Source organism: Podarcis liolepis, assembly GCF_965112155.1.
Source record: "Podarcis liolepis genome assembly, chromosome: 8".
Classification (NCBI taxonomy): Eukaryota; Metazoa; Chordata; class Lepidosauria; order Squamata; family Lacertidae; genus Podarcis; species Podarcis liolepis.
In genome coordinates this window covers 877,482-891,030 of record NC_139560.1, presented here as the reverse complement: position 1 = coordinate 891,030, position 13,549 = coordinate 877,482, and the positions used below count along the sequence as shown (strand labels likewise).

Here is a 13,549-nt window from a genome sequence, read left to right as displayed (position 1 = left end):
CCACTCCTTCCTTTTGCCTTTGTGGCCCCACCCTGAGCTTTCTCTCCTGTGGCGCTTATGCATACAGATGGTGCCTTGGAACGAGCCGGACTATTTGGTCCATATATGGCCCAATATTGCCTTGCTCTGACTGGCAGCATGTCTCTTTCAGCAAAAGGCCTTTGCCAGCACCTGCCCTCTGGAGATACCAGGGCTTTTGAGCCTGGGACTTTCTGCCACTCAGCTACATGTTGTTGTTTAGTTGTTTAGTCGTGTCCAACTCTTCGTGACCCCCTGGAGCAGAGCACGCCAGGCACTTCTGTCTTCCACTGCCTCCCACAGTTTAGTCAAATACTCAGCGACATACCCAATAGTTTTTCTCCCAAATGGGTGGAGGCAGAGTAAAGCCTTCACTGAGGTGCAATGGGGCGCCTCCCGGCTGTTTATCTGCAGAAGCTCAGAAGCCAGGAGATTTGGGGGTGGGGGATAAATGCGCAAGAAGAGACCAGGATGCCAGGCTGACTTTTCTCCCTTGCCTAGACACCCCCAGGATTCGGCCTCCCTCCCCATCCGTATTTTGCTTCTGTTTACACAGCCAAGAGGATAACCAACTTAGCACATAAAAAATAGCCCTTTTCATAAGCGGGTGGCCAGCAGGAGTAGTCTGGAATAACCAGGTTTGATATTCCTCCTCTTCTGCCTGAGAGCAGCAAGGCTCTTCTCAACCCTCCTTCTCCCAGATCAGCCCATTCATGGGAAGGCAGAGCGCAGGGTAGCTGCCTGGGGTTTTTTTGGGGGGGTGGAGCCTAGTGACCAGGTTGCCCTCCTTGCCATCCATTGACGCTTCCACTTCCTTCCTAAGAAGATGAAGAAACACTGGGTCTCCATAAAGGGGGGAGAGATCTGAGCAGTCCGGTGTGTGGCAGGGGGGCACCGCTTCCTCTTCCCTCTCCACCCCCCAGTTCCACATCCCTCCACTGCCTTTCCCCCTGTCCCTCTCTTCTCCCCCTTCCCCCTTCCTCCACGTGGACCAGCTATTTTCAAGAAAGTGCTACTGGGAAGAGAATCCTTTTCCTTGCCAGGAATGCACACGGAGGAATGCCTGGGCTGTTCCAAGAGCAACTTCCAGACGTGTGGCTGAGTGACGGCAGCTCCTTGTGGAGTGGGGGGAGGACTATGGTGGCGGGGGGGGGGGGGGAGGGCTGCAGCCTCCTTTGTGAGTAAGCGCTCAGGCTGATGTGTTAACTACACGGGGAGGCGGAGGGAGGGGATGGATGGATGGCTACTGGCTGCTTCCACAGAGGAGGGAAAACTCTCCCCTGGAGCAGCTCTTGGCTGGCGCTTGAAATCCAAGCAAGGCACCCGCAAGGAAGGGGGTGTTGATTGTCTTGCCCTGACCTTGGTGGTGGCAACAGCAGCAGATTCACTAGGCACCCCCAGCCCTTCTCAGCCCTCTCCTGGCAGGCCACTTTGACCTCTTCCCCAGTTGAAAAGAAAAGGCTCAAAATTCTGCACCAAGAGGAGGGGCAAGGTCAGGATTCTGCTCAATCCGCCATTGTGTTTCTGAGGACTTTGCAAGAGAAGCTTGAAGCCCTTCAGGCACACGGCATTGGCAAAGCCGTGGGGGACCGAAGCTTGCTTTTACCAAAACTTAAACAAGTGGGAGCTGAGACCTGAGGTTGACAGCAGAGCAGGATGCTGCTCTGGCCAGTTATTTCCCTCTTGGTGTGGGTGCTTGGAACCTTCGGGGGGGGGCGCTTTCCAGTGGTTGCACGCCAAAGGCAACTGGTAGGCAGAAAATATGTACCTGGCAGCCTGCTAGCCAAGGAGGAATGCAGGGGGTGGCATGGGGACGGATGAACTGTTTGTTCCTTGCAAGGCCTGCTGTAATCCAGGAGTGCGGCTGGGATCACCAGCCAGTGTTGTGGCTAAGGCAGCAGCGCCCCAGACACTTCTCCCTGGCGCAGTGCGCAGAGGGGCTCTGCAGTGCTCTTTGCACGTGCAGCCTGGTCATGCCGGGGGAATGCCTTGGAAGGGAGTCAGTTGGACATCCTTGGAGCTGGCATCCTCCTCCTCCCCCCCAGGCCCAGCCAAACCTTCCTGGCTGGAAAATTCCTGGCAGGACCCTAGAAAGGGAGACCAGAGGTGCTGAGCGGATAGACCAGGGGAGCCTCTCTCTCTCTCTCTTCCGGGGCCCTTAACCACCCACTTCCACCACCGTCACCCCAGCCACTTGTTGCTTCCTGTGTGTGCGCTTATGGGAACCAGATGGTGCAGCCTCTGAGCATGCAAGGGCAGAGGTCACATTCACACCTCCCTCCCAGACAGCCTGTAATTGGGAGGAGGGGTCCCCTTCTCTTGTGCACTCTGCCCTTGAGCAAGAGGGAGAGGGGGTGCTGTGTGTGTGTGTGTGTGCGTGCGTGTGTGTGAGAAAGAGAGAGTGCAATGGCTGTAAGAAGTCAAACAAGGAGATCTATCTATCTATCTCCACCCCCTCTGGGAAGGGGTTTCTGTCTGTTTTTCTTCACTCTCCCCCATCACCACATGTGGCACCCCCATTCCCCACAGAAGAGGATGGGTTGGGGGTGCTCCCTGGGGTGCCCTCCGGTCTCACACCCAAAGGCAAAGGAGCTGCTTCTCCTGCCTCCTCTCCTCCCTCTTTCCAGAGCATGCCAAAAGTGGTAAATTCAGTTGTGTCTGCAGTGGCCTTTTGGGTTCCACTTTGATGGAGCTGAGGAGCCCATGAATGAAGGGCTTGACATTTCCCACCTCTGGGGGGAAAGAGCTTTAGATATCCTGTGCCTTAAACCAAACCTTGGGCACATTGCATTCTGGGACACGTGGTCTGCCTTGACGTGCTTCTCCAGATGTGTTTCCAGCGGTGTCCTGGATGCTACATGTGCACACGCTCCCAGTGGTGATGGTGGCAATCTAATCAGCATGGGGGGGGGGTTTAGACTGAGTTCTGCTTTCCCAGCCGGGGGCCAATCCAGCGAAGATGGAATCACAGCAGATGCGGAGCTGGCCGAGGCCAGAGCTGGGGGCTGCCAGCCCTGCGAGTGCTGGAAAGTGTGAGGCTCCCTCCTCTGTGCACGGCTGCTGACCACCCCCACCCCCTCTGTATTTTAACAAGTTTCTGAAGGGCGCCCATAAATCCCCAGCTCTGCCTTTAATGAGCCGCTTGCCGCGCTCGGTGGTGGCGCCCGGCCGTGGTTCCAATCATGGAGCCATTAGAGGCAGCAGCTGAGTGTAACCCACCCAGCCCTTTTTCGGGATTTGCCAGATGCCGGCCTTGATGGGCCTCCCACCTCCCCACACACAACCCAGCAGAGGAACCGAGGGGTGACCATGCTGGAAAGAGGCGGAGGAGGAGGAGGAGCAAGAAGAGAGTGCTTTGCCCCCTGGCGGGAGCCCTGAAACCATAGGCTGCCCTGCCTGCTGGCCTTGCTCCACTTGCCCCGGCTGGCTTGGAGGCTGGCTGGTGCCAGGGCAGCCCACTTAGGCCCACGCTGTCTTTTCAAACAGGCAGCCTCTTCAGCTGCAAAGAGGTCTTTCCCAGCCCTGCTCCTTGGTCCTGTTCACTGGAGAGAGAGGGGCTACCCAGGGATCGCACCTGGGACCTTCTGCGTATAAAGCAGGGCCTCCTCCCTGCATGCCGTCAGGAGGGCGGAGGGAAGCTGGTTGCATCTGGTGGCATTTTCATGGTCCCCTGGGAAGGTCTTCAGAAGCATCCCTCCGTGTCCGTGATACAGGCCAGGCTAGCCCATCGCCCTGCGTCACCTTCACCTGCGGTGGCTGAAGTTCCTCATTACTCTGACACACCTGGCTCCCTTATGAAGCCGTCCCTACCAGATGGTGCCAGCTGCAAGCCAGCAGGGTGGATGAGGCTGCCTTCATTGGGTGGGTAGGGAGAGGCTGCCAGCGGGCATTGTGGTTCTCTCTCTGTGCCTCTGCATCCACCCTGCCTGGTTTGGGGGTGCAGAGTCAGGATTTGAGGCCAAGCCAGGGGTGGCGCTGAGCAGTCTTGGTTTCCCTTGGACACCCTGCAAGAGCCCATTCACGGGTGAGGGAGGGGAGCAGGTTGGACCTGCCATTGTGGGGTGTGTGTGCGAGAGAGATGCCCTCCAGACCTTCCCCTGAACCTGAGCAGCTGCCTTCAGGCCTCCAGAGCTGGCTTTTGTCTTATCCCTCGCCCTCTTCCTCCTCCAGGATATCCGCAACACAGTGGGCAACATCCCCATGGAGTGGTACCAGGACTTCCCCCACATTGGCTATGACTTGGATGGGAAGAAGATCTACAGGCCCATCCGCACCAAGGATGAGCTGGACAAGTTTTTGGAGAAGATGGAGAGCCCTGACTACTGGTGAGGGGCTCTGAGCTGGCAGAGGATGGCAAGGGGAGGTGGGAAACACCGAGCAGCTCAGTCATGTCCTCTGCGCATCCAAAGTGCTTCATGTGCAGCATTATCTCACCAGTCTTTGCGGCTGCCCCAGAAAGTCAGCCAGTGTCGTTACAGACAGGGCTGAGACCCAGAAAGTGTGCCCAGCACAGGGCGGGCCTGAGACTCGGGTCCTGCCAACAACTCAGGCCCTTAGAGTTCTGCCACCTGTGCCCAACAAGGGCTGGTCGGCAGGGTGGGCAGCCTGTCTCTCCCCCCCCTTCACCCTCCCCTTTCACCCCACCCCAGGCGGACGGTCCAGGACAAGATGACCGGAGTGGACATCAAGCTATCTGACGAGCAGGTGGATCTGGTGCACCGTCTCCAGAGGGGCCAGTTTGGGGATGTAAATTTCAACCCATACGAGGTAAGGGAAGGCCTGCCGCCCAATGGCAATGAGGCTCCTCCTCTTCCCCCGCCACTCTTCAGCTCCGCCCTCCTAAGCCCCGCCTCTCTTGCAGCCCGCCATCGACTTCTTCAGCAGCCAGGTGATGATCCATCCTGTGACGAACCGCCCAGCCGACAAGCGGAGCTTCATCCCCTCCCTCATTGAGAAGGAGAAGGTGAGCAGGAGAGGGAGGGAAGGGAGGGGTCTGGGCCAGGCGTCTCCCATCAAGCACAGGATGTGCAGGGGGGACAGAAGATTCAGGCATTATGAGGCCTGGCTCTCCAGGCCAGGCTGGAGTCCTACCCAGATCTCATGAGGTGCTCTTATTAATCCCCATATGCTCCTCCCCAACTAGAGAGCCCCACCCTGGTGGAGAGAAGGACCCCCCCCCCCAGTATACCCTGGAGGCAGCCCTGCCCCTGAGGAGCCCCATGCTGGAAATGCCTTGAGCCACAGCGAGCATTTGGCTCTGGGCACAGAAGCCAGGGCACTGAACTGGCTACAGCAGTTGCTGCACACCAAGATGTTGCTGGTCAAGCCTGGTCAGAAGAGACATCCACTCAGTGCAAAACCTGAGCTCTGCATCAGCCAGCTGCTCCCCAGGCAGGTGGAGGCACCTGGTCCTAAACGTTCGCCTGGGGCAATTCTGGGTCCAGCAAGGGGCCCTGGAGGGCTTGCCAGGACTGTCTGCTCCTGAAAACACTCACTAGCGTGCAGAAAGCAACATCTGGGCCAGGGGTCAGCAAACTTTTTTTGGAGGGGCCAGTTCACCGTCCCCCAGACCTTGTGGCGGGCCAGACTGCGCGCGCGCGCGCGCGGCAGAGAGGGCTTTTCTCTCTCCCCCTGCCTACCTATGGTGCTGCCGGTGCAAGGGTGGGCTGGCTCCAGAGAGGCTCTGTAGACTGCAGCTCCTGTGCCTGCCCTTGCGAGCGGCAGAGGGACGATTGGCCCGAATGGGCTGTCTGGCTCCGGAGAGGCGCTGCCCAAAATGGCGCTCAGCCAGCTCAGCCTAGCCCCCTTCCTCCTCTACACAGGGCGGGGAGAAGTCAGGAGGAGGCGCCACGGTGTGTGATTAACGGAAAAAATTAAGGAAGGAATCCACACAATCCATGGACCGGATCCTGAGGGCAATTGGGCCGGATGCAGCCCGTGGCCATAGTTTGCCGACCCCTTATTTAGGCGGTCAGGAAAGCTTAAATGTACCTGAGCAAGAAGAAAGTTTATTGCCTGGAACACAGGAAAACAAGGAAATTGTTAGTGTTAAGAAGCAGGTTCCTAGGAAGGAGGCGATTCTGTGGCCCCACTTGAGGAAAAGTCTCTGGCCAAGCGGAGCATTGAGCACCATGAAGGCCGCCTCTTCCCAGGTTCTCCTTCCACCCACAGGGAGGAACAGGCAGCTCTCTCTCCTGGCTGCTTCCTTACTGAGCAGGTCCCCATTTGCAGGTCTCCAAGTTGGTCCACGCCATCAAGATGGGCTGGATCAAGCCCCGGAAGCCCAAGGAGGACACGCCGACTTTCTATGACCTTTGGGCTCAGGAAGATCCCAATTCCATCCTGGGCCGGCACAAGATGCATGTTCCTGCCCCCAAGCTCCCTCTGCCCGGCCATGAGGAATCGTACAACCCTCCGCCAGAGTACCTCCCTACTGAGGAAGAGGTGAGCTGGAAGGAGGTGGAGCAGGCTGGGGTGTGTGTGGATCAGGGAAAGAGAGTCTGTGGTCCCCACTCAGGAGGGGAGGCAGAACACTCAGAGGGTCTCCTGGGGTCCCATCTCCAGCTGCTTTTCTACTTCCAGGTGACCTCGGTCTCTTTCTCTCCCTCTCCCTGCAGAAGCTGGCCTGGGAGCAGCAGGAGCCTTCGGAGCGCAAGCTGAACTTTGTGCCCCGCCGGCATGACTGCCTTCGCCGGGTGCCTGCCTACCCCCGCTTCATCCACGAGCGCTTCGAGCGCTGCCTGGACCTCTACCTCTGCCCACGCCAGAGGAAGATGCGGGTATGTAGACGCCGCGGGTCTCTCCCAGGGTGGGGGGGGGCAGGGAAGGCAGGTCGGCTGGGACCACGGCCTGCCTCCCTCCCCCGAGTGGGACAGGAGGAATATGCCACTCACCTTCCCAGGTGGCTTCTAAGCGGCTTGCAAGTACAAACTCCACACCAAATTAAAATCCACAGTGGAACAGTTCCATCAAAACATTAAACACATCCATAAAATGTCCACTAACACGAGGCAGTTAAGGGGCAGGACTGGAACAGAGTCGCCACCTGAGATGCTGGTGTGCAGGAGAGTGGCAGGGGTCTCGGCAGTCACAAAGCTGAGACTGCAAAGGTCGTTCCGGCTTCCAGAGGGAGACATCTCCTCTGGAAGGAGGAGGTGGCAGAGATATGCCCCCCTGGGAGCCTGCACAAAGCAGTCTGGCCTCTCCGCTTAAGGCAAGCTGCCTTCCTGGAGCAGAGGGCCCCGTGGAAGGCGGGAGCCCTTGGCATGCCCTTTGCTCACAGCTTCCTTCTCTTCTAGGTCAACGTGGATCCTGAGGATTTGATCCCCAAACTGCCCAAGCCGCGGGATCTGCAGCCGTTCCCCACCGTGCAGGCCTTGGTAAGGCTTCGGAGGGACCCCACCAAGGGGAGGCAGGGCCCCCCTCTGGCTTTTATGCTGTGGGTGGGAGCAGGGTATAGAAGTCAAGTCTGTAAATGAGGGAAGAGACAGCCAGGGGTCCCGTACTGCCCTGGTCAGTGGAGTGGGCAGTGAGAGCGCTGTGTGAGGAGTCTCTGGCCCATCCGTCCAGCCTTGCCTGCTTCACTCCCCTCCTTCTCTCGCCAGGTCTATCGTGGCCACACCAGCCTGGTGCGCTGCCTCAGCGTCTCCCCCAGTGGACAGTGGCTGGCCTCAGGTAAGCAGTGGCTCTGGACGGGCACCGGGAGCACAAGCCGCTTCTCGGTGGGGAGGGGAGCAGGGGCCACTTACCCCTGCCCACCCTCACCCTGGTTGTTCCTGGGCTTGTGCAGGTTCCGATGACGGGACGGTGAAGTTCTGGGAGGTCTGCACAGCACGGTGTGTGAAGACCCTCCCAGTGGAAGGCGCAGTGAAGAGCTTGGCTTGGAACCCCAACCCCACTGTCTGCCTGGTGGGCATTGCCGTGTGAGTACCTTCTCCCTTCTGGGACCAGCCAGGGCGGAGGAGGGAAGGCAGCAGGGTCTCTGAAGGATCTGTGGACAGGGCTCTTCTGGCTGGGTGAATGGCACAACAGGGATCCTAAGGGAAAGGCCGGCTCCTGCTTGCTCACAAACAAAGCTGCCCATGTCGCCCTGGCAGGGCCTTGACGCAAACCTTGTGGCAGCTCAGCTAGAGATGCTGAGCACGGTTCTGGTCACCTCCTCAAAAGGAGATGGTGCAGCTGGGAAGGGGGCCTGCCGTAAGGAAGACACGGGGGCCCTTCTGCAGGGGGCCACTCTTAAGCAGTGGGGGAAGTGACAGCGCAGTTTGTGAACTCTTGAGAGAGGACAAATGCACAGACACCCCCAGGATCCTCGAACTCGGGGCAGGGGGAGAGGGGGGTCATCCCATGAAGCTGCTTGCCAGGAGATGCAGAAGAAAGAGGCGGAGACCCTTCTTCACACAGCATGTCCCCCACACCCGGGGTCTGTGGCTGCTGCAAGATGTGCTGAGCACCTGCTTAGGCAGCTCCGAACGAGGGCTGTGAGGGTTTGTGCACGGAGGAGGGACAGTCTTGCGCAGGGTGGCTGGATGGGAGCTCCAGGGGCTTGGGCGGGTGGACAGCAGAAGAGGGCTGCTTGTGGGGAACCTGTGGCACATCTGGCCGGCCTCTGGTTCCTTCTGTTAAAATGTTTGCATGCCCCCTTTTGGCAGCTTTCAGAACAGCCAGTGAAACTGGGCCCAGAACGTGGGACTTAAGGAGCCCCTTCTGATCCTGCCCAGCCAGGGTGTCCTTGCGCCACACGCCAGGTTTCGTCTGGGGGCTTCTGCAGACCCACCTCAGAGGCAGCTCCAGGCTGCATTGGCTGGGACCGTTGCTTCTCTGCGCCCCTGGGACCCAGCAAGCGCAATGTCTTCCTCCTCCTCACCTTTGTCTCCCATTCCCCGCCTTGCAGGGAGCAGTCGGTGCTCCTGGTCAACCCCAGCCTTGGGGACAAACTGCTCTATGGGGCCACTGACCAGCTTCTGGATGCCTACGTGCCCCCCGAGGAGGAGCGGCCACAGCCTGTCACCTGGGAGGAGGCAACCGGAGAGGAGAGGAGCCGGGGCGTGCGCCTCATTGTCCGGCATGGGAAGGTACCCAAGGAGAGGAAGGGGGGCTTTGAAGCTCAGGGTGGGAGGAGGCTATTGCAATGCCCACTAGCCTTGTCCCTGCTCTGCTAAGCCTGAAAGGAAGGAGGGGAGCCCCCTCTCTGCTAATGAACCTTATTTATGTCGCATCTAAGAAACTGTGTGTGTGATGATGTTTGCCTGCACACACCCATAGCCTTGTCTTGCCTCCCTCCTGCAGTCCCTGAAGCAGGTGACTTGGCACGCGAAAGGCGACTACTTTGCCACGGTGGTGCAGGACAACAGCCACCTGCAGGTGCTGATCCACCAGGCCAGCAAGCGCTGGAGCCAGGCGCCCTTCCGGCGCAGCAAGGGCCAAGTGCAGCGCGTCCTCTTCCACCCGCTGAGGCCCTTCTTCTTCGTGGCCACGCAGCGCTTCATCCGCGTCTACAACCTCCTCAAGCAGGAGCTCACCAAGAAGCTGCACGCCAACTGCCAGTGGGTCTCCAGTGTGGCCCTCCACCCGGCAGGTGAGCAGCCTCCGCGGGGAACACCCACTTGGCACACGGGGGGGGGGGGGCGTGGTGGGCCCTCCAAGGGGGAGATCGCTGCCCCAGAGGACTCAGTGAGTTATGCCTCCCCTGGGTGCTGCCCTCGCCTGCTGGGGCCAGACTGGAGCCGCAGCGCTCAGGCGTCCTTAGGGGGAGAGGCCCCTGCTGAAGGCTCCCTGCTTCCTTCCCCCCTCAGGTGACAACCTGATCTGCGGCAGCTACGACAGCAAACTCGCCTGGTTTGATCTGGACCTGTCCACCAAGCCCTACCGGGTGCTGAGGTCAGTCAGCAGAGAAGCCAGGGATGGGTGCAGGGCCATGGCGGATCTGGGTGGAGGCCCTCTAGGCTCCCCTTTCCCACCCACCACCCAAAGACCTGCTGCTGCCCTCTTCCTGCCTGTGTGGCTGCAGAGGTGGGCAGGCAGGTTCAGCCCCCCCCCCCCGTATCCACTCCAGCTGTTGCCTCCCAGTGGACGTTGGATGGATCTCAATTCACACCCCCATTCGCCAGCATAACCCCTCCCCATGCAGAGAAGTAAAACAGGTTGCCCGCAAGGCGGTGGTGCCCTGCTGTCTTGGGAATGGCCCTGAAGGGGATCTTACAATGGCCGCCCATTTCTAGAGCACCCCTTGGGATAGTTGCTGGAGGGTGAGGCTGACCTCCCTTGGCCAGACTCCCGGCCTCTATCCCACTGTAGACTCACTCTTGTGCAGATTTACTGCGTGTCCCTCTCACACACACTTGGTGGCAGAAGGAGGGGTGAGAGGCAAAGAAATCCCCCACCCCTTTCCTTGCACGGAGGTTCTCCCGCTGGGGCTTGCGAAGCAACAGAGGAGCACTGCCGTGGCTGGATGAGGCTGACCTTCTCTCTCCTGGCAGGCACCACAAGGCAGCGCTGAGGGCCGTGGCTTTCCACCCGCACTACCCGCTCTTTGCCTCTGGCTCAGACGACGGCAGCGTCATCGTTTGCCATGGCATGGTTTACAAGTGAGTAGGAGGGTGAGGGTGGGGGGGTGGGAGAATGGTTGGGGAAAACCCTCCTGCATAAGAGCCAGTGTGTGAGAGGGAATCAAACTCCTCTCCCCCCCCCCCCCTGCAGTGACCTGCTTCAGAATCCGCTCATCGTTCCGGTGAAAGTGCTGAAGGGCCACGCGCTGACCCACGACCTGGGGGTCCTGGACGTCGTCTTCCACCCCAGCCAGCCCTGGGTCTTCTCTGCAGGCGCAGATGCCACCATCCGGCTCTTCACGTAACCTCCCTCCCCGGGTGGGACTGCGCATCCTGACTCGCTTTCCCAGGGCAGCAGCGGAAGGGCCCTGGGCAGAGACTGAAGCCTGAAATACTTGTTTTATGATTAAATGGTTTAGATACGTGATTGTGGATGGGCTCCTTTGTCCCAGGAAAGGAAGGATCCCTAAAAAACAGAGGGCAGAGCTGGCGGTGGCCTCAAGGAAGGTCTTCCTGCTCAACTATTTTTATTAATTTTCTATACCTATTTACACCTTTACATCGGAATACAGCTGTGCATGGGCCCCGAGGGTCATCTAGTCCAACCCCCTGCAATGCGGCAATCTCAGCTCAAGCATCCCTGTCAGGAGGCCCCCCCCCAACCTCTGCTTCCAAGGGAGCCTGGCCTACTTGTCAAACAGCTCTTACCCTCAGAAAGTTGGCATCTCCTTTTTGGTACCTCGAAGCCATGGGTTCGAGTCCTACCCTCCAAAGCCATGGGTTTGAGTCCTACCCTCCAGAGCAGGTCTACAAACTCCTATGCAAAGTACTGGCCCCCAATAGCCAAGGAAGCCTTGACACGGCGTTTCTGAGAAGCAAATACTTTATTAAAAATAGGTTGTCTGGTTTTATGTACAAATTCTACTGAGAGGAACAATGGATGAACCTGTGGAAGCTCTTGGAAGGGGCAAGAGAGGAGAGTGCAGGAGGGGAGGGGTCTTGCCAGTTCCTCTGTGCACAGTGGGAGAAGTGCCCCCGCTTCTCCCCAAAGTCCCAGATCTGTGTTAAGAGCAGCAGATAGTCCACACCTGATGTGGGGAGAGAGGGAGAAGCCCATGGAGGTGGAAGAGGCAGCACTGGAAAGGGTTTTTCTGTGCTCTGGTGCCTGGACCAGCCGGCTCATGCAGAGCAGCTCTGGCCTGTCCCTGGGGGGGGGGTGCTTGGGACACGTGACTACGAACTGTACAAGTGGGGGTCGTGGCACCGCCGGAAGAGTCCTGGGGTGGTGGGCCTCCCCTGCCCCCCCCCCAGGCGGAGGGTGTTCAGTGAGTGCTGTGGAAGACGTGAGGTGCCTGGAAGAGGCCTCCTGCAGGCCAAGGCGGGTGTGAGGTGCAGCAGGGAGGAAGATCGTCCGGTGAAGACGTCCTGCCAGGGTCCCACACGGGATGCTCGGAGGCCCTCAAACAATCCTGACGAGGCGGCCCAGGGTCTCGGCCACCTTTACCCGCACGGCTGTCACGGGGTCCTTCAGCAGCACAGTCAGAGCTGGGGGGGAAGCAGAGCCCATCAGCAACAAGCCGAATGACTCCCTTCGCTGCGCAAGACGCAGGTATGGGCCCAAGTGGCCCTTATTATCCTCGGCCTCCCGTGTGCCCTCAGTCTCCTCCACCCCAAGACCCCCAACTGGGCCCTATCCTGCTTGGGAGGCAGAGCCCCACTCTGCGACCTGGAGGGCCAGACGGCGCGTAGCCTGGCAAACCCCGCCAGAGCCTCCGAAGGGCGCTGGCCGCTTCGCCTGCTGGCACTGACCCAACTGCGAAAGGGAGCGCACGCCAAGAGTTCCTCTCAAGCAGCAGAGATACAATAATATTTTTCCAGTAGCATGTTTACACTGCAAATCCGAGACTCTTGCGTCCCTGCAGAGCGAACGAGGCGGCCTGATTTATGTGCAGAGCCGCTTCCCGTGGCTCAGCCCTGGCCAGCTGCAGGAGCTCCCCCCGGGGGCGCTGGCAGGCAGAGCGCCTCCCGCTCAATACGGGAAGCTGCGGTGACCCCATCCGGAGCCTGGCCTCCCCGCTCCCCAACTGCATCCCCCACTCCGGCAAACAGACGGGCCTCTCTTCAGGACCACTCCAACAGCCAACGGAAAGATAGTTTTCCCTTTTTTAGTGGTTTTTAAGCTCTGCTGGAAAGCTCAGAGATTTTCCGAGTCTTACTCGAAGCGATGAGGTCACTGCTGACAAGGAAAAACAGCCCCGAAATCCAGGAAAGTTCGTTACTCAAACTGGCTTCCTCCGCTGCGCTTTGAATGGCAGGTCCCTGCTGAGGGAGGGACATGCGCTGGGCATGTCTGATCGCCCCACTTCACATCGCTGGGCCTCCAGCCCCAGCACGCCTGAGGGCAGCCAGAGGTGCAGGTGACCCCCTGTCTCCCCAGGTCCCACCCAAAGGGCAGGCAGCCCTTGCCTGCAATGCCCGGGTGGTCGCTGGCTGTGTGCTGCCTGCACTTTGCAGGAAGGATTCCAGCTCTCTTCAGTTCCCACCTCCCCACAGACACAATCCTCTTATTAACAACCTCCTTGTATAGGAAGACCAATAAAGAGGGTGATAGTCCCCAAGGAAGAGAAGGAGAGCATTTGGCCCGTTAGTGCAGCGCGCATGCTTGGTCTGTGACCTGCATTCTTCCGCCTCCTTCCGAGAGGGGTGTCAAGGCCGACTCTGCCTGCACTGAACCTCAGGTGGAGACACTTCAGCCTCTGCCACCTGCACCCCTGCAGGCTGCCTCTGCCCCAGAACCCCAGTGCCCAGCTGCAAGGGCACAAGGCAAGCCTAGCAAAAGCCCCCCATGAGCTGCCACCCTCACCCCTGCCAGGGGGCACCCAATTTTGAGTACCCTGAAAGGGCACCACAACTGGAAGGACCTGCCTCAGCTGCCAAAGGGACAGGAGCTGGCCTTGGGCACCAGGAACCACCTGGGGGGAGAG

At 59.3% G+C, this 13,549-nt stretch overlaps 2 protein-coding genes across 14 annotated transcripts in view; one reads left to right on the top strand and one right to left on the bottom strand.

The window, feature by feature from the left end:
• The window catches only part of BOP1 (BOP1 ribosomal biogenesis factor), a 63,834-nt gene extending 52,846 nt beyond the window's left edge, over positions 1 to 10,988 (top strand). Inside the window, exons 4-16 of the mRNA XM_083518211.1 lie at positions 4,189 to 4,343; positions 4,668 to 4,785; positions 4,880 to 4,981; positions 6,250 to 6,462; positions 6,636 to 6,797; positions 7,317 to 7,397; positions 7,623 to 7,692; positions 7,808 to 7,940; positions 8,912 to 9,092; positions 9,307 to 9,595; positions 9,813 to 9,897; positions 10,497 to 10,604; positions 10,717 to 10,988. Coding sequence (XP_083374337.1) covers positions 4,189 to 4,343; positions 4,668 to 4,785; positions 4,880 to 4,981; positions 6,250 to 6,462; positions 6,636 to 6,797; positions 7,317 to 7,397; positions 7,623 to 7,692; positions 7,808 to 7,940; positions 8,912 to 9,092; positions 9,307 to 9,595; positions 9,813 to 9,897; positions 10,497 to 10,604; positions 10,717 to 10,870 — 1,851 coding nt within the window. The 3' untranslated portion in view covers positions 10,871 to 10,988. The remainder of the gene's footprint in view (positions 1 to 4,188; positions 4,344 to 4,667; positions 4,786 to 4,879; positions 4,982 to 6,249; positions 6,463 to 6,635; positions 6,798 to 7,316; positions 7,398 to 7,622; positions 7,693 to 7,807; positions 7,941 to 8,911; positions 9,093 to 9,306; positions 9,596 to 9,812; positions 9,898 to 10,496; positions 10,605 to 10,716) is intronic.
• Positions 10,989 to 11,430: 442 nt separating this feature from the next.
• Positions 11,431 to 13,549, bottom strand: part of MROH1 (maestro heat like repeat family member 1) — a 52,324-nt gene continuing 50,205 nt past the window's right edge. For all 13 annotated transcript variants that reach the window (XM_083516490.1, XM_083516487.1, XM_083516489.1 and 10 more), the window contains one exon: positions 11,431 to 12,110. In XM_083516490.1, the coding sequence (XP_083372616.1) occupies positions 12,025 to 12,110 (86 nt within the window). In that variant the 3' untranslated portion in view covers positions 11,431 to 12,024. The remainder of the gene's footprint in view (positions 12,111 to 13,549) is intronic.